Raw genomic sequence first — 20,803 nt, 5'->3', positions numbered from 1 at the left:
AGTAAATGAGGAGATTCTCCGGAGAATCGGTGGGGAAGGGAATAAATGGAAAACACTGAAACGAAGAAGGGATAGGATGGTACGACATATATTAGGACATCTCGGAATAAGGTTCATGGTACTAGAGGGAGCGGTAGAGAGTAAAGATTGTGGAGGAAGAGACAGGGATTGGAGTACATCCAGAAAGTAATGAGGGTGTAGGTCGCAAGCGCTATTCTGAGATGAAGAGTTTGGTTGGCGCAGGAGAAGAAGAATTCGTGGCAGGCTATATCAAACCATTCAGGAGACTGATGATTCGAAAAAAAAAGAGTTCATTCCACTTCGTAGCTTCTCAACACTCAAGGAAGATGGTGAGCAGGACAGTGCTGAAGATGATCAGAGGGGCAGACCCGAATTGTTAACATGGGATGCGGTTGAGTAAACTGCCGTCTAATATCTTCTAACACCGTTAGATTCTGTATAATGACCGTGTTAGCGTATACAGGGGTATTTCAAATTAGTTTCAAATTCCGTGTGGTTCGTGTGGGAGGGACTTTTATCACAGTCGCACATAAAATAGGTGCCGCTGTAGGCATGTAATACACTGTTGTTGTTCTTGCAGGGAAACTCGCTCGTAAGTATTCCGGAGCAGCTGCTGGCGACGTGTAGCGGGCTGCGGCAGCTGTGGCTGTCGGGGAACCGCCTGGCGCGGCTTCCAGCAGGTCTGCTGGCCGCGGTGCCGCGCCTGCGCGCCCTGCGCCTGGACCACAACGAAGTAGCTGGCGTGGACGCCGCCGCCTTCCAGGGCAACCAGCAGCTGCGCGTCGTCGACCTCTCCAGCAATCGTCTCACGTCGCTACCGTCAGGTTCGAACAAATGGGAGCTTTCGACAATTAAAATCGCATATTCATGGTGGAGCAACTAAGAGTGGTCACCCCAAATATTGTCATGAATTGATAATCCTTTGATCTCTTGCATACACTGACATGCAGATTACTAATTGTATCGCCCGTCGTTGGTTGCCAAAAATTAAGTGTCATCAATAATTAAGTGAAATCGAAATGCAAAAGTTTATGAGATTAGTGGATTAACAGGCGAATGGAACAGATTTTTTAGATGAATAATTCCTTAGAAATGTTGGAACACGTGAGGCAATACTGACCTTACGACTTATCTTAGAAGAAAGATTAAGGAAAGGCAAACCTACTTTTCTAGCATTTGTAGGCTTAGAGAAAGTTTTCGACAATGTTGACTGGAATATTCTCTTTCAAATACTGAAGGTGACAGGGGTACAATACAGGGAGCGAAAAGCTATTTACAATTTGTACAGAAACCAGATGGCAGTTATAAGAGTCGAGGGGCATGAAACGGAAGCAGTGGTTGGGAAGGGAATGAGACAGCTTTGTAGACTCTCCCCGATGTTATTCAACCTGTATGGCTCCGAGCACTATGGGACATAACATCTGTGGTCAGCAGTCCCCTAGAACTTAGAACTACTTAAACCTAACTAACCTAAGGACATCACACACACCCATGCCCGAGGCAGGATTCGAACCTGCGACCGTAGCAGTCGCGCGGTTCCGGACTGAGCGCCTAGAGCCGATAGACCACCGCGGCCGGCATTCAGTCTGTATATTGAGCAAGCAGTAAAGGAAATAAAAGAAAATTTCGCAGTAGGTATTAAAATCCATGGAGAAGAAATAAAATCTTTGAGTTTCGCCGATGACAATGTAATTCTGTCAGACACAGCAAAGGACTTGGAAGAGCAGTTGAACAGAATGGACGGTGTCTTGAAAGGAGGGTATAAGATGAACATCAATAAAAGCAAAACGAGGATAATGTAATGTAGTCGAATTAAGTCGGGTGATGCTGAGGGTTAGATTAGGAAATGAGACACTTAATGTAGTAAAGGGGTTTTGCTATTTGGGGAGTAAAATAACTGATGTTGGTCGAACTAGAGAGGATATAAAATGCAAACTGGCAATGGCAAGGAAAGCGTTTCTAAAGAAGAGAAATTGGTTAACATTGAGTATAGATTTAAGTGTCAGGAAGTCGTTTCTGAAAGTATTTGTACGGAGTGTAGCCATGTATGGAAGTGAAACATGGACGATAAATAGTTTCGACAAGAAGAGAATAGAAGCTTTTGAAATGTGTTGCTACAGTAGAATGCTGAAGATTAGATGGGTAGATCACATAACTAATGAGGAGGTATTGAATAGAACTGGGGAGATGAGGAGTTTGTGGCACAACTTGACAAGAAGAAGGGACCGGTTGGTAGGACATGTTCTGAGGCATCAGCGGATCACAAATTTAGCATTGGAGGGCAGCGTGGAGGGTACAAATCGTAGAGGGAGACCAATAGATGAATACACTGATTCAGAAGGATGTAGGTTGCAGTAAGTACTGGGAGATGAAGAAGCTTGCACAGGATAGAGTAGCATGGAGGGCTGCATCAAACCAGCCTCAGGACTGAACACCACAACAACAACATTATGACTGAAATGACTGTATTGATTTTAGTACCTTCTGCACACCAAAAGTTATGAATCTCAGGGTCGAGAATGGCCTGGATATGACTCAGTTATTAAGTGGAAGGAGGGGGGAATGAATCATGTCATCGTTTTTCATATCATTTGTCATGTGGTGATGACGGCGGCAGGCGCTGGGTCGGGATGGGTGTTACGCGGCTGTGTAGCGAGCGTCTAGATCAATCTCCCCGTTGACAGGTATCCGTGGGCTGCGATATCACGGTGTCGCGAGGCGAATGTAGGCGGCGGATGGAAGAGTCCTCGTACCCTCTTGCTTCCGCACAGTCTCCCCGACTGTCCTCTTCTCTTCTCATCACTCTATAAGCTCACCGACTCGCTGAATTTTTTCTCCTCTCGGCTTTTATCATTGGCGAACTAAATTTGCAGTTCCGCCCAATGAATGATCGCGGTTACATGACCACGCCTCCCAGTATATGATGGAAATTTTCTGTCTTGTGTGGGCTGGCGTGTGACTCGAGAATTGTCGTCTTTTTCACGTTTTCACTGTCAAGACTGTTCCTAGAGTTTTGTTCTGAAGTTTTTCTGCTTTGCTTCGTTGGTGTGAGAGCAGCCATGCAACGCTTCTTTATGAGAGTTATCTCCTCTGCGTGAGGTCCACTGTCGCATGTTTGTGCTTTGTCTAAGAATGTTCTGGCGTTCGTGATTATATACAACTTCCTTACTGTTCTCCAAGCAGGCTGACTTCTTCCGCAGTTCTTTAGTTTCGCACGTCTCCCTGCGCGAGTTTTTGATGCTTTATGTCTGTGCTCTATCCTACTCTCTGCCGCGGAATCTCAGTTATCTGCACCACTCGCATCATCCGCAAGGCTCTTTGCAGTGTGTCCTTTCTTAAGCGGAGCTAGGGAATCCGCCAGGCTACTTCGTGCGGGTTTGCTGAATACGTCTCCACCTCTCTCTACGGAGTCCGGCTTTCTCCCCGCTGCTGGGCCGCAGGCGCTGTGTCGGCGAAAAAGGCCACCACCCGAAGTATCACAATATATCGATGCGCTGTTTCCGCTAAGTTATAGCGGGCTATAGGCCGAATTTCATGACGTTCACAGGTAATTTTTATTGTTTGTAGTCGCCGAATCAGGACAACAACCATTTTTTTTTTTTTTTTTTTTTTTTTTTTTTTTTTTTGTGTGTAATGGAACTATATATCTTTTCCTGTGCCTTTTGGAGAAAGCTTCCAAAAGAACTTCCACTACATAACATGTATGGCACTTGCTCAAATAGTATCGACATAACAGCGCCATAAACCACTGTCCCGTCGTCAGTAGAAGAGTTTCTACAAACGCCCGCTCTGTTGTACCAAATGTAAGCAAACACGTACGTCATGTACGGTTCGTGGGTTTATCATCGCGTCTGCCGTACAAAGAGCTCAAAATTCTGGAGAAACAATACTGCATGCTAAATTTCATCTGTGGTTAGCGGTAGCATGAGCCCCTGTTATACGGCGTATAAGGCAGAGTGCGTTATTCACTGCGAAGAAGGACAGAAGGATGTGTCATTGTGTTAAGTTGCTCGGTAGTCACATGCAGCACTGCCTATAGCGTGTACTTCGCACGATATACTCTTCTTTAATGCCATTCGAAAACTCGAGCAAACACAAGCGCAGTCACACATAGGTTGGTAATATTGACGTTGAAACTTCGCTCAAAAGTATTCTAGAAATGCGCTAAATATGCTGGCCAAGACAACCGGAATGGACTAGTCTGATGAAGACATCGATGAGTGGGACTCCCCTGACAGGCTTTGCCGTTGTATCAAGCTTCCACAAAAGGTGTACACTTAAACGTGAGCATGAACACATATCTGAAATATTTTCTGAAGCGGCTTCTCGTTGTCTGGCAGTCATCATTATAGTTAAAATGTACATCCAGCTAAGAAAAAAAAAAAACGCAGGTGACCCATGTCTATGTGACCCTCTAAAGCAGGGTCAAGAACTTGCAGCCTATAACGACGTCTCGCAAGAGATCCCCATTGGGCTGTCTTCACACCGAAACAGCAGATTCTGGCCGCTTTGCTTCCCAATTTTAGCACATTTTTAGGATAATTTTGGAAAACGCTTAGCTGACAGAATTAACAAGCGTTATATCACTGTTCTCGTGTTTGCAGGAGTTTTCGAATAGCATTAAAAGTATATTGTTTCTACATCGCGGCTATAAAAGTTGAAATGACTTAACATGCAGCAAATGTCTTATCTCTATAAGTCCTGCCATCTGCCGTTCACAATTCTGTTTCACAGAATGCGTTGGTAATCACGGCTTCGTATTGTTAACCAAGAAAAAGATAATACATAGAAAGTGCATATTTTGGCAGACGTACACTTCTTGAAGTGGAACAATGTCTATTGACGTTATCAAACTAACAGTAGGGTAAATCATAACGTTAGTGGTGCTTGTTGCAGGAGTCTAGTGCGAGTCATTTATGAGATATCGTATTGTGAAAAGTTTCCACACCGACATTTGTTAGTGCAATTCAGCTTGCATAGTTGATAGGTACGATGTTGCTATATTTTCTTACAACTTGTTTCTGTGTTCCTTCAGTGGATTGTGACTTGCTAGTCGGTTAGTGTGAGACAGTCTAAGCAGTAGGTTGTGAGTGGACGATGGGATTTACCAGTGCAGAAAAACCGACATGCTCATGGTGTATGGGGAGGATAGGAAGAATGTAGTTCGTTCTTGTACTGCTTCTGCGGCAAGATATCCCAATAGACGTCAACCATCTCGGCAATTATTTACCAACCTTTTCAACCAGTTGCATGAAAGTGATAGTGTAACACCTAAACAACAAACGGAAACGAGTGACGACATAAGGTGGGGAACTTAATGTTCTTGCTGCTGTTGCACTTTAGCTCTCGCGCAATCAGACGAAGAAGTGTCACCATTCAGGCAAGTGTGGTACGCATTCGTGGTCAACATAGGTTCCGTCCCTATCACATCTTTATTCATCAAGAGCGTCAAGGGAACGATTACGAGATACGTGTTAACTTCTGTACATGGGCTTTAGAACAGATGTATCATGTATCTTGTTTAGTGATGAAGCCACGTTTATCAATTATGGCCAGGTAAACCGCCGAAACATGCACTATTGGTCTGTTGACCACCCCCATTGGATTCGATAGGTGGAATGTCAGCGTCCATCGAGTGTAAACATGTGATGTGGGACAGTGGACCATCAGTTGAAAGGCCCTGTTTCTTAGACGGAAAACTGAACGCGCACAAGTATCGTAGCCTCCTAACAGACCACCTTCCACGGATGCTAGACGTTCCTCTGCGGCCAGAAGGACTCTGTGGTAACAACTTCATGGCTGTCCAGACCATAGCGCACGAAGTACTACCACATGCCTTCACAAATTGTTTGCAAATCACTGAATAGAACTGGACGCAGAGGACACGTACCTTAGCCAGTCCTCTCTGCATTTAATACCTGTAGACTTTTTTCTGTGGGGATAGGTGAAAGACGCTGCCTACTAGGACATACTAGCTACAGCCGAAGATATGCAATGGCTAAATACTGCTATCTGCTCGGACATCTCTGCTGAAATCCTAGCAAGTGTGTAGCAGTCGTTCCATGTCAGAATGGAAGCTTATTTCTGAAAAACTGGATGATTTATTCAAGAGCGAGAACTTCACAAACTGAGCAAGTAAGTAATGCGTTGGTTCACCTGTGGCCCTTATGAAAGCAATTTTTCGACTTGACATTGATTAATAGTGTTATTGGATACCCTCGTGGGGGATATCGAGTCAAATTCTGTCCAATTGGTTAGTTAGATGATCAGAATCCAGAGATGATTGATGAGCTTTCTCCATATGTCCCAAACGTTCTCAATTGGGGAGAGATCCGGTGACCATGACGGGTAAGGTAGACTTTGGCGTCTTCGCTGGTCATCGGAACTCACGTCGAAGCGGTGTTCATCATTGAACACAATTCTACTCCTGTCAACGAGATTTCAGACTGAGGACGTGTCTGGAGACACTCTGGTTAGTGGTGGGATACCGACCTGGCCGTTGCCCGCCATACGACCCGACAACCAGACTGATGGTCTGGGGCGGAGGAGGGGGAGGGCATTTCTTTTCATAAACAACAGGGAACAGGGACCCTGCTTTTGGTTTTCATTGCGGTACCCTTACAGCACAGTGGTATGGCGACGATATTCTACTTCCAGTTTTGTTGCCCATCATGGCAAGCCATCTTAGGCTTACATTTCAAGAAGACAATGCCCTTGAACACTCGGCGAGAGCTTCTACAACTTGTCTATGTGTTTGCCAAACCCTGTCTTTCACAGCAAAGTCGCCAGATCTCTCCCCAAATTGAGAACATTTTGAGCATTATAGGGACCCTCCAACCAGCTCGGGATATAATGCGCCAATTGGACAAAATTGGCATGATATACCGGAGGAGGACACCCAACAGCTATATTAGTCATTGGCAAGACGTATGACTGCTTGCCGAATAGCCAGACGAAGACTAACGCGTTACTGATTTGCTCAGTTTGAGAAGCTCTTTCTTTCGAATCATCCAATTTTTCAGGAATTCTGTTCATTTGTTTGTCTGTACGTGGAACGTGTTCCGTCCCGTTTGTGCAATTCTTTCGTGATGCGTCCTTTTGTCTGTCTCACAGTGGTGTGCGAAACTTAACAACGGAAGTAACTTTCGCATTAAGTGTCACTATCAGCTAACATAGGGCGCTGAAATTTTAACCATACGTAGAAAGAAATGCTACAGTATACACTGAAGCGCCAAAGAAACTGGTATAGGCATGCGTATTCAAATACAGAGTATGTAAATTTGGAAATTTGTGCCGGTGGAAGTGGCCCAGCGGTTCTAGGCGCTACAGTCTGGAGCCGCGCGACCGCTACGGTCGCAGGTTCTAATCCTGCCTCGGGCATGGATGTGTGTCATGTCTTTAGGTTACTTAGGTTTAAGTTCCTCTAAGTTCTAGGGGACTGATGACCTGAGAAGTTAAGTCTCATAGTGCTCAGAGCCATTTGAACCATTTTTTTTTTTTTTTTTGGAAATTTGTGGTATGGTCTTATGGGACCAAACTGCTGATTGTATCGGTCCCTAAGCTTACACACTACTTAATCAAACCAACTTACGCTATGGACGAGACACACACCCATGCCCGAGGAAGGACTCGAACCTCCGACGGGGGAACCCGCGTGGACCGTGACAAGACGCCCCGGACCGCTCGGCTACCAGGCGCGGCACGGAGTATGTAAAAAGGCAGAGTACGGCGCTGCGGTCGGTAACGCGTATGTAAGAAAACCAGTGTTTGGCGCAGTTCTTAGATCGATTACTGGTGCTACAATGGCAGGTGATCAAGATTAAGTGAGTTTGAACGTGATGTTATAGTCGGCGCACGAGCGATGGGACACAGCATCTCCGAGGAAGCGCTGATGTACGGATTTTCCCGAACGACCATTTCACTAGTCCAGTAAAACATAAAATCTCTGACAGCGCTGTGGTCGGAAAAAGATCCCGCAAGAACGGGACCAACGACAACTGAAGAGAATCGTTCAACGTAACGTAAGTGCAACCGTTCTGCAAACTGCTGCAGACTTCAGTACTTGGCCATCAAACAATGTCAGCGTGAGAACCTTTCAGTCGAAGATCGACTCGCGTACCCTTGACGACTGCACGGCACAAAGCTTTACGCCACGCCTGAGCCCGTCAACACCGAAATTGGACTGTTGATGACTGGAAACATGTTGCTTGGTCGGACGAGTCTCATTTCAAACTGTATCGAGCGGATGGACGTGTGAAGATATGAAGACATCCTCATGAATCCATGGACCAAGTCAGCAGGACACCGTCGAAGCTGGCGGAGTCTCTATAGTGGTGGGGGGCGTGTGCAGTTGGAGTGATACGGGACCTTCGTACGTCTAGATGCGACTCTGATAGGTGTCACGTACATAAGCATCCTGTCTGATCACCTGCAGCCATTGATGTCCATTGTGCATTCCGAGGGACTTGGGCAATTCCAGCAGGACAATGAGACACCCCACACGTCAAGAATTGCTGTAGAGTGGCTCCAGAAACACTTTTCTGAATTAAAACACTTACGCTTGCCACCAAACTTTCCAGACATGAACATTACTCAGCATAACTGGGATGCTTTGCAACGTGCTGTTCAGAACAGATTTCCACCACCGTCTTACTCTTACGGATTTATGGACAGCCCTCCAGAATTCATGGTGTCAGTTCCCTCCAGCACTACTTCAGACATCAGTCGAGTCCATGCCACGTAGTGTAGCGGCGCTTCTGCGCGCTCGCGCGGGCTCTACACGATATTGGGCAGGTGTACCCGTTTCTATGGCTCTTCAGTGTACTATAGAAGTTTACTTAAAGAAATGCCCAATGAGACGAACAGGGACGACACTTTTATTGAAAGACAAAAATTACGCTCAAGGCACTACGTTTTATGATGTTTCCTGGACATCACAAAAGGCGAGATGTGGTTTTTAATAGTGTGGTTGATCAACACTTACGGTAGTGCATGCCTTTACAACATGCTCCCATGCTGATCACAAGGTTGCTATCGAGTTTTCGCGGTAGTGTGTTTCATTCCTCCACCAGCGCGGTTGACAACTACTGCATGGACGCTGGTGCATGAGGCCGTGCTGCAACACGTCTCCCCAACGGGTCTCACACGTTCTCCATGGGGTTTAAGCAGTGGGGAGGCAAAATCCTCTTATTCCAAGATCTCCTCCAACAGCGTTGTTCGAGTCACCCTCGCATTGTCATGCATAAAAATGAAGTGGGGGACAAATGATTCCCCGCAAAAACGCACATAGGGAAAGGGAGTAGTGCCACAAAACCATTGACAGTTGAGTGTACCGTGTTCAAAGATGTGGACGTCAGTCCGCCAATTCAAAATTATGCCTCCCCAAAGCTTAACGTCTGGACCGTCAAAATAATCATGTTGGACAATGTTCCTTGATGCATTAAGGTCTTCCCACCTCTCGCCATATGGGAGTACGTTCAGAATCACGACTCACACTGAATCTGCTCTCATGCAAGAAGAGTATGTGATCCTATTCCTTGGTGGTCCAGTCACTATGCTGTTGGGATCATCGCCAGTGATGGCGCCGATTTGTGAGTGTCAACACAATACAACGTACTGGTCTTCGGGCAAAGCGACCACCCCATGCAGTCGCCGTGCCACTGTAGAACGTTGGACTACGTGACTTGCAGTCCTGTTAATGTGTTTTCAATGGAACCCGCTGTTTGAGGTGATTCCTTCTGGCTTGTTTCACAAAGTAGCGATCATTTGTTGCTGTAGCTGACCGTCGGTCACCTCCTCTCCATCGAGCAGCAGTGTCTGTGGTTCGAAATGCTCTCCATGCACGTGAAACAACGCTTCTTCTTCCAGTTTCCCGACGAATATTTCCCGCGTGTAGCCATCCAAATGTTGTCTCCGGGCACTGTAACTGCACACTGACTGATCACATCTGTGCCTTTAACTACATTGTGTTGCTTTGCCAGCCTCACATATTAAGTTACGAGGAAAGATGAGGCATTATAGGCCTAAAGTGGATTAGTAAATTTGACTGTTGAGAGGTGGTAGTACTAATAAAGAACAAAAAAATTCAAGCTTATTATTAATGGATCCGCAAATGTGTACTTTTTGAAAATTCAGTTCTTGAGCAGAAGAGAGATTTGAACGAGTTTAGTTGCGGAAATGCGCACAGTCATTGTATTGGTGCTGTGAGATAAGTGTAAACATTTGTTTTAACGTCTTTCGGTACCTCAGTGGACTAGGTATTCATTAGTCTATTCTACAGTCATATGTGTGCCTCTAGTTGTACTGTGCTGTAGATTCAGTTGTGTAAGCTTGGGTTAGAGCAATGGTTCCCAACCCTTCTTAGGCCATTATTCCTGAGCGCAATTAGACATTATGCAAAACTCCCACCCCTTGCCGTTTCTGCCCCACTCCCCCTCTTCCCCACATTATCACCAACTTTAGCACCTAATTAAACTGTAGAATGAAAGACTTTTTTAGGGACACTTTTATTTTTAAAATGATGAATGATGAGTGATAGTTTGTGTGTGTGTTAGAATCAATGACTGAGGAATTGGTTATGCATAGCAAGTGCTATCGACAAATCCTTCTCAGACAAGAAAGCTAACCATCCGCAAGGAGGGTAGACACTTGTTACAAAACATACTTCCCCTGCATCACATCTCTCCATTGCCGCACTTGCTTTGACCTGCACCTACAAACCCATTTAAAATCAACCAAGTTAAAAGGTGTCCACTATATTTACTGTTCGTAAATCACTTGACTGCTATACTCCTTACTTATGAACTGGCAGAAATTGGAAGTCTTCAGGCTGTTGATGCTTTGTGTCAGACCACAGTCACTAATAGTAATAATAATAAACCTGTGTACAGCGCTGTAATAGCCCTTATGTAGTTACTGCCGTGTCGTGCTGTTAATTAATTCATTTATCTGTTTTGAAGCCATTAATGAAACAATTTATAGACTACTGCAGGTACTATCTACAGCTAGAAGACATTTTCTTGAAATATTTATCATTTGCTACGTATGTGTCTCACTTTTATTATCAGCATTGTACGAGACAAATCACAGCATACTCGTATGTGTGTAGAGGACGGACTACGTGAGGAACCTGTAACCTCCAACGCATTAATGACGCTAATTGAGAGAAAGTAGTTACTGATGACGTAGATAATCAATATTAGAGTCTTGCAAAATTGTAATAATAGTAACAAGTTTTTGAAAATAATTTAGTTTCGTGACTGAAACAGAATCGAATCGTTTAGTTTTTACTCCTCAGAAAATTTCATTTTACCCCTCAGGTTGTGAACCACTGGGCCAGAGTGTAGTACAGTGCGGTAGTTCGTTTTGAAGGGGATCAACGTTGCAACAATAGATGCTAAGTTGGTGGAAGTGTGCGACCACAATGCGCTATCATATGTCACAGTGGTTAGGTGACGCATACACTTCCACTGTTGGCAAACATTCTGAATAGCGCAGAACGTTGTGACAGACCATTTCTCCGTGGAGAACCGAGAACCACAAGAGAAGTGCAGGCCCTGATGCTGAAATAGTGGTGTATCACAAGCGAAGCGTTAATCGGAATACCGACAACGAGTCTTGGATCATTTTAAGTATGTTAGATGAAATTACGAATATCACAAAAACAGCCTTCCGCTAGGTCTACGATTGCACACAGCCACTGAAAAAGACGTCCGAAGCTTGGCAGCTTGGCAGGTTACAGCTGGGGCAGGCCTGCACAGCCGATATTTTTGCCATCTAGGCAACACGACTGAGTGCTGCGTGTATCGCTGTAATCCAGGAACAAAGTAGCAAACAGGGGAATCTTAGGAATCACCAACTCCGATAAAAACGCAGATCGTCGTCGGATATGGTGATGCTTAGTGGTTTTTGGACTAACAGATTGTGCTCGTAAGGGGCAAACTGACACAGGGGCATACAACCAAAACTTCCTGTCGAAGTTACGGAAGGCTGTGAAGAGAAAGCATCGGGGAAGGAGTTTAAGGCGTTGTTTTCTCAACGAGAGCTCTCTATAGGACGCAGCACACATTATACTTGTTTTGGCTATCAGAATCCCTGTACTGCCCTAACATGTGAAATGGTACATAGTGACCTCTTTCTCTGTCCTCGGATAAAGACAACATTGCGTGGCAGGCACGTCTACAATGAGGAACAGGTGTTTTCGCGATGAGAAGTTTCCTGAGCAGCCAAAATGTGAACATCTACCAGAAAGATCTCAAGAAAGTCATCCACCCTATGGAAAATTTGTCACTTTGAAGGGTAAAGATGTAGAGAAGCACCAACTCCGTTATCAAATTTCATGGTCGCTGCTGGATTCCTACGATGCAATGATTAAAATTTTGTTACTGGCCCTCATATGCGACAGTTAGCAGTTGCTAACCTCTTTCTTATCTAGACGGTACCTCAATGACTCCAACCCCTAGGACTACAACACTGAGATCTTCTAGTTCGATCAATGGCTGCTGAAAACGAGTGGTGCCGACCCATTGTTTACATATAAATTTCATTTACTGATAAGGCGGGGTCAAAAGCGATAGCGTTGATTTTGGTAATCAGCGTTTCTGGCCTGAGGAAAGTCCCCACGCAATTGATGAGAAGTGCAAAATGATTTAGATAAGATATCTGTATGGTGCGAAAAGTGGCAATTGACATTGAATAAAGGAAAGTGTGAAGTTATTCACATGAGTACTAAAAAAAATCAGCTAAATTTCGATTATGCGATAAGTCACACAAATCTGAAGGCTGTCAATTCAACTCAATACAAAAAACAAATGCAGTTACAAATAACCTAAATTGAAACTATCACATAGATAATGTTGTGGGTAGAGCAAATCAAAAACTGCGATTCATTGGTAGAACACTTATAAGGTGTAACAGGTCTACTAAAGAGACTGCTTACACCAAGCTCGTTCACCCTATTCTGGAGCTAAGCTCTGCGGCGTGGAATCCGCATCAGGTGGGACTGAAGGACGACATCGAAAAAGTTCAATGAAGGGCAGTACGTTTTGTGTTATGGCGAAATACGGGAGAGAGTGTCACTGAAATGATACAGGATTTGGGCTGGACATCATTAAAAGAAAGTCGTTTTCGTTGCGACGGAATCTTGTCACGAAATTCCAATCACCAACTTTCTCCTCCAAATACGAAAGTATTTTGCTGATACCGACCTACATACGGAGAACCGATCACCACGACAAAATAAGGGAAGTCAGAGCTCGTACGGAAAGATATAGGTGTTCGTTCTTTCCGCCCACTATGCGAGATTGGAATAATAGCGACTTGTGAAGGTAGTTCACTGAACCCTCTTCCAGGCACTTAAATGTAATTTGCAGAGTATTGATGTAGATTTAGAAGTCCCATAATCCGATTTTTCAGAAACTTTGCTCAGGGGAAGAACGATTAAAATAAGCGAAAACGTGTTTTGACTTGTCTGTAAATATTCGTCCGTCTCTGAGAAAAACGACGGTCAAAATTTTCGAGGTATGTTCCAGACACTGTATCTGTCTTTTACCATGTGATATCCTCAGACGAAATGGTGGGGCAGTGGTTAGCGTCGCGGGTAACTAATTTTGTGCCCCGTGTTCGAAACCCAATTATTACATTTATTTAGTTTTTCATACCCATGTCTGTAGTAGTTTACTGAACTAACGTTTTTCAATGTATTTTGATACAAAGCTTTCCTTGTTCGTTTACTAATTGCATGTCAGATGACTGACTGAAAAAAAAAGAAAAAATTCGAAATTGTTTCCGGTGAAATTCCTATATTGTATTTTCATTCATAATCAATTGCAAGAACTCGTTTTCGGAAAAATGATCCGGGATGCATGAGTTGCCAAGAAATTATTGCTAATGCGCGAAATCTTCGCCAATGTTAACGACGTTTCTGTTCCGAGTGAGATTAATAAGAGGAAGTGACACTGTGGCTTTTCCGCCTTCGTGCGTTGCTCGTGGTGTTCAGAATACGTATGTCTGGAATGTATCTACGATCGGTACCATCCAAGGGAATGCGCCAAAACTTTCTGAAGAATTGTTGTTGTTGTTGTTGTGGTCTTCAGTCCTGAAATTGGTCTGATGCAGCTCTCCATGCTACTCTATCCTGTGCAAGCTTCTTCTGAAGAATAAACACGTAAATAAAATTCACTCATGTTAAGAAAAAGACAGAACACCTTGAACGACTAGAGACAGGATGTTTATATTGACAGAACAAGTACACCAATATGATCTGCAGAAATGATTAGTATTTCAGTCACCTCGGTTCACCATGTGTCCAGTTGCCTAGTAGCCACAAGGTCTGCCATGGGCCCTGATAACTTGTTCCATGCGTGATTGCATCGAAGCGTATAATGCGCGAATGGCGTTCCGTGGTATAGCAGCATTCACCTGGTTCCAAACTTCATCTGTGGTGTTTGGCATTGGGTCACAGCACTGCACCCGTCGTTTCACCATATCCCACATATTTTCGATTGGCGACAATTCTGGTGATCTGGCATGCCAGGCCAAAGAGCTGAAATCCTATGACACCAGGAAGGCACGTGTTCATGCAGCAACAAGTGGTCATACGTTGTATTACTGAAAAATGGCATCTGGGGTGTTATGTAGAAAGAATATGGCTACCGGTCGCAGATGTCATTCGCGTAGGTCACACTGGTCAGACTGCCTTGGACACGCACCAGCTGTCAGTTATGGTTGTATCCAATAGCTCCCCACTCCAAAAAGCCTAGAGTTGGTGCTGAAAGTCTTGTGCGAAAGCAGTGACTATGAGTCCGCTTCCCCTGTCTGCGGCGAATCAATATGCGGCCATGATTTATAAACAAACAGAATCTGGAATCGTTCGAAAACACTATCTGATGCCATTCCTGCCCACACTGACGTCGTTCCATACACCACTGTCGTCTAGCATGTTTCTGCACACTCGTCACAGGTAGGAGGAGCAGTGGACGACGCACAGTTAACCCTTGCGTAATAAACGGCGTCGGACTCTCACCCCTGAAAGGTGTACGATGTGTCAGCCGGTTCCACTGTTGCGCCAGAGTCGAGGACGACGTAGATCTGTCCTGCAATGTCGTTCGGGCGAGGTGTCGATCTTTTCAGGGGAAGGTCTGTGTGGTGCGACCTGATCATCTCGTCGTGTTCTACAGCCTTCCGTGAACTATTCTGCACATACTCGTTGCACTGCCGAAAAACTTCTCCCACAAGAGCAGCAATTTTCAGGATGGATGCATCATAGTCTCTCACGCCAATAATACGCCCTCTTCTAAACTCACTTATTTGACGGTACGGTTCGCGCATACATCTGCGAGGCATCCTGCACGTCTGCTCAAGTCACACTGATCTATTACCTTCGGTTTATAGCGACAAGGAAAGCCTCAGGCACATTTTACCTGTAGGTGGTGTGGCGTCGCAATATCGATGTTGACCTTGAACCCACGGGGCGACATGATTCAAATGCGAATCATTTCTACAGAACCTGCTAACGTATCTGTCTTGTGTGTATGAACGTTCTGTCTCTAGTTGTTCAAGCTGTTTCTCAACATGAGTGTATAAGAATTGATATGAGACTTAATATCAGAATATGACAATTTAAAAAGATTGAAAACCTCTCAATATACCATACACACTTGTATAATAAATGTTTTACAGTTATTGTGAAATCCAGTTGCAATTTAACAATTAGAATAACGCCCTTATGTTCCCTATTTTAATAAGAAACATTTGTGTAGTAACTTTGGGTAAATAAATGAAAACAATCCAAATAAAGTAAAATAAATAAAAACAATAATTTGGTTTCGAACACGGGGCGCAAAATTAAGAAGCCGCGACACTAACCACAGTGCCACCACTTCATCTGTGGATATCGCAGGGCGAAGGACACATAAAGGATCTCCAAAACACGTGGAGAACTTTGACCTTTGTTTTTCCAGAAACGGTTTAGTATCTACGGATGAGCCGAGACATGTGTTCGCTTATTTTGCCCTCTCTTCCACTGAGCGAATTTCCTGGGAAATCGGGTGATGGCACTTGCAGTGTTCTCTTCGTAAGTGTCAGCACTGGTGAGAGTGCCAGAAAAGGAAGGCGGCTGCTCAGAAACCACCTGGTAGGGACTTAATTCCATCAGCCGCAACGTCTTTCCAGCGTAATGGGACTGATCTGCTCGGACGATTTCTGACTTAGTAGCAGCAATAAGTGAATTATTATTTACGCTACAAAAGCTTCGAAAATAGCCGAAGCACCCGAGATAGACAAATTCATCGTGGAAGATACTGTACTGAAACATGGAGCCCCATGATCAACAACTACTGATCGAGTGAAAGTTTTTCAGTCGAGACTGTTGGCGGAGATAAAGTGTTGCTGCAACATCACACATCACTTGACTCATTTCGATTTGTTCAATATTGTTCATTCTTTGCTATCCGTACATGTAGCCGATATTTAGCACTCAAGAAACTCTCTAATTGATTAAAACAATTTGACGTTTCCACATGCAAGTTAAGAAATCCGCTGCCCAGAAAGAAGCTCAAATATTCGTATGTGTCAGCGGGGCCAGGTTTATGGAAAACGAGATCAGGTCTGCAGAATACACACAGATGCAGTTGGTGGACGGAACAGTTTCAGTCGCAATTGGGTGTGTCAGCACAGTCTCAAAAGTTGAGTAGTCGACAAAACGGAGTAAAAATGAACATTGTTTCTTTAACAGTAAGTAATATAAAGATCGCACTTATCAATAACTTTGTTCAAAGAAGTGAACACGCAAAGGAAGTGTTTATAAACGAAGTTTGTACCACAAAATTTCTCTAAAAATCCTATTTACACGCAGATTATCAGACTATATAATAGTATGACTGTTTGAAAGCGTATTTCTTTATTTTCCGCACTGTGTGTGTGTGTGTGTGTGTGTGTGTGTGTGTGTGTATGGTCATCCCATTCTCGTAAAGGATGGCTGACACCACTAGAATGAGGATATCGTTTTATTTATGCCCAAGAGTGCACTACGGCCTCTCTGAATTCCGATATGCAATTTTTGTTGGTAAATCTAATGTAATATTCTCTAATAGCTAATTTATGTCGTGGTACACATAACCATTAATTTGATGTTGTGTTTTTTAAAAGAAAATCCATCAGACGATGTTTTATCCGATCTTTGCTAACCATGAAGTGCAACTAAAACTGTTAAGCTATCACAACCTTAGTATTTCCTCAGATTCTTCGTAATGTTATATAAACTCCTAACATCACATTTATGCTTAGAGCCTATGGTATACTTGTGCTGAGCACATTTCTTCTTCATGTTTGAGGGTGACAGTCGCACCTCACTATCCTTCCACTTCGCGCCTCTTCTTCTGTTACCATAACGCTAAGTTACTCACCTTTAAGATTCCGTAGGCACACTCCGTCGGAAGGGCTGTCGGTACTGATGCTCTTTACTTCTTCAAAACGTCAATAAATTTAAGGGCAAGCCGTAATACAGGGTGATTCAAAAAGAATACCACAACTTTAAAAATGTGTATTTAATGAAAAAAAAACATAATATAACCTTCTGTTATACATCATTACAAAGAGTATTTAAAAAGGTTTTTTTTTCACTCAAAAACAAGTTCAGAGATGTTCAATATGGCCCCCTCCAGACACTCGAGCAATATCAACCCGATACTCCAACTCGTTCTACACTCTCTGTAGCATATCAGGCGTAACAGTTTGGATAGCTGCTGTTATTTCTCGTTTCAAATCATCAATGGTGGCTGGGAGAGGTGGCCGAAACACCATATCCCTAACATACCCCCATAAGAAAAAATCGCAGGGGGTAAGATCAGGGCTTCTTGGAGGCCAGTGATGAAGTGCTCTGTCACGGGCTGCCTGGCGGCCGATCCATCGCCTCGGGTAGTTGACGATAAGGTTTCATAACTAACCTTTTTCGTAGGACTCTCCATACAGTTGATTGTGGAATTTGCAGCTCTCTGCTAGCTCTGCGAGTCGATTTTCCTGGGCTGCGAACAAATACTTGCTGGATGCGTGCTACATTTTCATCACTCGTTCTCGGCCGTCCAGAACTTTTCCCTTTGCACAAACACCCATTCTCTGTAAACTGTTTATACCAACGTTTAATACACCACCTATCAGGAGGTTTAACACCATACTTCGTTCGAAATGCACGCTGAACAACTGTCGTCGATTCACTTTTGCCGTACTCAATAACACAAAAAGCTTTCTGTTGAGCGGTCGCCATCTTAGCATCAACTGACGCTGACGCCTAGTCAACAGCGCCTCAAGCGAACAAATGTACAACTAAATGAAACTTTATAGCTCCCATAATTCGCCGACAGATAGTGCTTAGCTCTGCCTTCTGTCGTTGCAGAGTTTTAAATTCCTAAAGTTGTGGTATTCTTTTTGAATCACCCTGTATATCTGCACGAAGACATTTTGAACGATGTATTTCACTGAAACAAAGCACACTAATTTGAAGTGCAATATGACCTAGTTAGTTTTCGCTACACCTAAGAACACAGTTTCTTATCGAGTTGTCCTTATCTAGAGGAACGAACACATCTGATACCTCTCGACCCAGCAGCTTGAAACGTTATTATATCGTGCTCCTCTAATTTTCCTGATTCCTCATTTTCTGCACTCACATACAACGATCGCCTTGTATTTCCAGGACTGTTCACCAATGCGACGTCTCTGCGCTACTTGCTGCTCAGAGACAACCGACTGCGCGTGGTTCCACCTTCCGGCACTCTGCCGGAGCGGCCAATATCGCTCGATCTCAGGGAGAACCACCTGCAGACCGTCGAGGACTTTGGAGTGTTCGGCTCGTCGCGAGTGTGGCTGGACGGCAACAGGTGGCGCTGCGGCTGCTCGCTGGAGCCAGTGCTCAGGGAGGCCGCCTCGGTGCGCCAGCTGCGCTGGTTCCAGCAGCGACCGCTGTGTTACCAGGACCATGACGACCGTCGGCTCGTCATCGAAGAAGGCGTCTCCCAGTGTCACATCTCCATCATGTCCAGTGCCGGCAGCGCTACGACCTCCAGTGCTGTTCATAGCCCTTCTTCAACAACTTTCGATAAAACTTCTAGTGACCCATTGCCTAAAAGTGCAACACCTGGTGCTGTAGATTGGAGACCTGGTAATAACATCTCTCAAACGGCCACTTCATTGACCAGCGTCTATGTGAGTGATGCCCCGTATGTTTCCAGTCCTGAAACTCCTACCCCAGAGATTGGAAGCGGTAAAACTAGTGCCTCTGACTCTTCCGATCTCGATACCACTACCTCCGAAGTTAGTAGCTCTGAAACTGGTGCCCCTCTGACCTACAGTTCTGAAACAGCTACCTCAACAATTGGGAGTAGTGAAAATGAAAGCCTTAGTACTTCTTATAGTGAAACTACAACCCCAGATATCAGCAACTCCCAATTTGACCCACTTGGGACTTCCGAAACTGATACGTTAGGGACCAGCAGCGGTGACACAGACACCAGTCCAGAAAGTGGAGGTTCTGGGAGTCTCAGTCCTTTAGGATCTAGCACTAAACCGGACACACTTCTAGACCCAGATTACGAAGTTAATCTTCGTGAACAAGGCTCTGGGCGGATTACTTACAGCACAACAAATGATACTAACAACAGTGCAGCTGCTGACATAACCGTTTCCAGTACTGTAGATACTACCTCTGATATTAACACCTCTCAAACTGGCAGCACAGAAAAAGACGTGACTGAAACTGCTAGCCTCAAAACAACCAGCACCACAGTTTCCGAATATGATAGTGTTGTAGATTATGACGTCATGACATATTAGCGAAATATGAGAAATGGATCACTTATATTACTACTGCGAGATAATGTTGTTGCCATCAATTTCCTTATTGAAGGACGCAACGTTTTCTTCTTGTTGCTGGCATTTTGTTTATTCAAAGACATTCATGCAATACTCCAATCGTCCACTGGAATGACGGTTATCTGAGGTAAAGTTCACTTCCTCAAAACTTCTGTTTAGCACGGTTTTCTATGAGTCCACTCTGGAAATAGAACTTTTTATAAAGCTCTAATTTTTGATGTCCCCTTTGTGAACCCAATTGCGGTGAGAAAGGCTTCGTTAAATGAAACGTGAATTTATTTGAAATCAGAAATAACTGTTAGAAGTGGTGTAGTAAACTGCAACGAAACTGTATCAGATCACTCGTAGCGGGGAAAATCACGAAAACGTTAGTGATAAAATGAATAAGTAATTGAGGACAGTGAAAGGAGATAACAGAATTAAAGGCTGTGATAATATATGAACTGCTCTTTTAAGGTACTGCTGTGTACTACAGGACTGACTTATATTTTTAGAATGATTTACAATGTATAAATTATTTTGTCACTACAAATACAATATAAATTAAGCATCATGTGTGGTAACTTTTTTAGTGTAGCGGACAAATCAATGTGCATCAAAGAACGATAGAAATAAAACAGTTAGATACAGGCTTTGTAAATGAAAGGTGACCTTTGCGGAGCTGGGTCCTCTATCTCTCGTCCCTGCTTTACGCTTCTGAAGGACAGCAATGTAAGTATGTGCATGGTCCCCTAGCCATACGATCAAGAATAACTATTAGACACAGACAGTTATCTACTCATATAATACTTTGGTAATTGACATAAATTCTGCCAATCAGAAGTCACACTTTCAGATTCTACCGAGTGTACAAATGTGGAATGTCAAGCAACACACTAGCTATACACACAACAAAAGAAATGATTCTATACACATAACT

At 44.1% G+C, this 20,803-nt stretch overlaps 1 protein-coding gene across 2 annotated transcripts in view; it reads left to right on the top strand.

Annotated features, from left to right (window-relative positions):
• LOC126184043 (leucine-rich repeat-containing protein 15-like) overlaps positions 1–20,509 on the top strand; it is a 76,783-nt gene extending 56,274 nt beyond the window's left edge. For both annotated transcript variants that reach the window (XM_049926413.1, XM_049926405.1), the window contains 2 exons: positions 602–845; positions 18,710–20,509. In XM_049926413.1, coding sequence (XP_049782370.1) covers positions 602–845; positions 18,710–19,845 — 1,380 coding nt within the window. In that variant the 3' untranslated portion in view covers positions 19,846–20,509. The remainder of the gene's footprint in view (positions 1–601; positions 846–18,709) is intronic.
• The last annotated feature ends 294 nt before the right edge of the window (positions 20,510–20,803 follow it).

Source organism: Schistocerca cancellata, chromosome 1 (genome assembly GCF_023864275.1).
Source record: "Schistocerca cancellata isolate TAMUIC-IGC-003103 chromosome 1, iqSchCanc2.1, whole genome shotgun sequence".
Lineage (NCBI taxonomy): Eukaryota > Metazoa > Arthropoda > Insecta > Orthoptera > Acrididae > Schistocerca > Schistocerca cancellata.
Note: the sequence above shows the minus strand (reverse complement) of the source record. Positions and strands in the feature narration are given on the sequence as shown.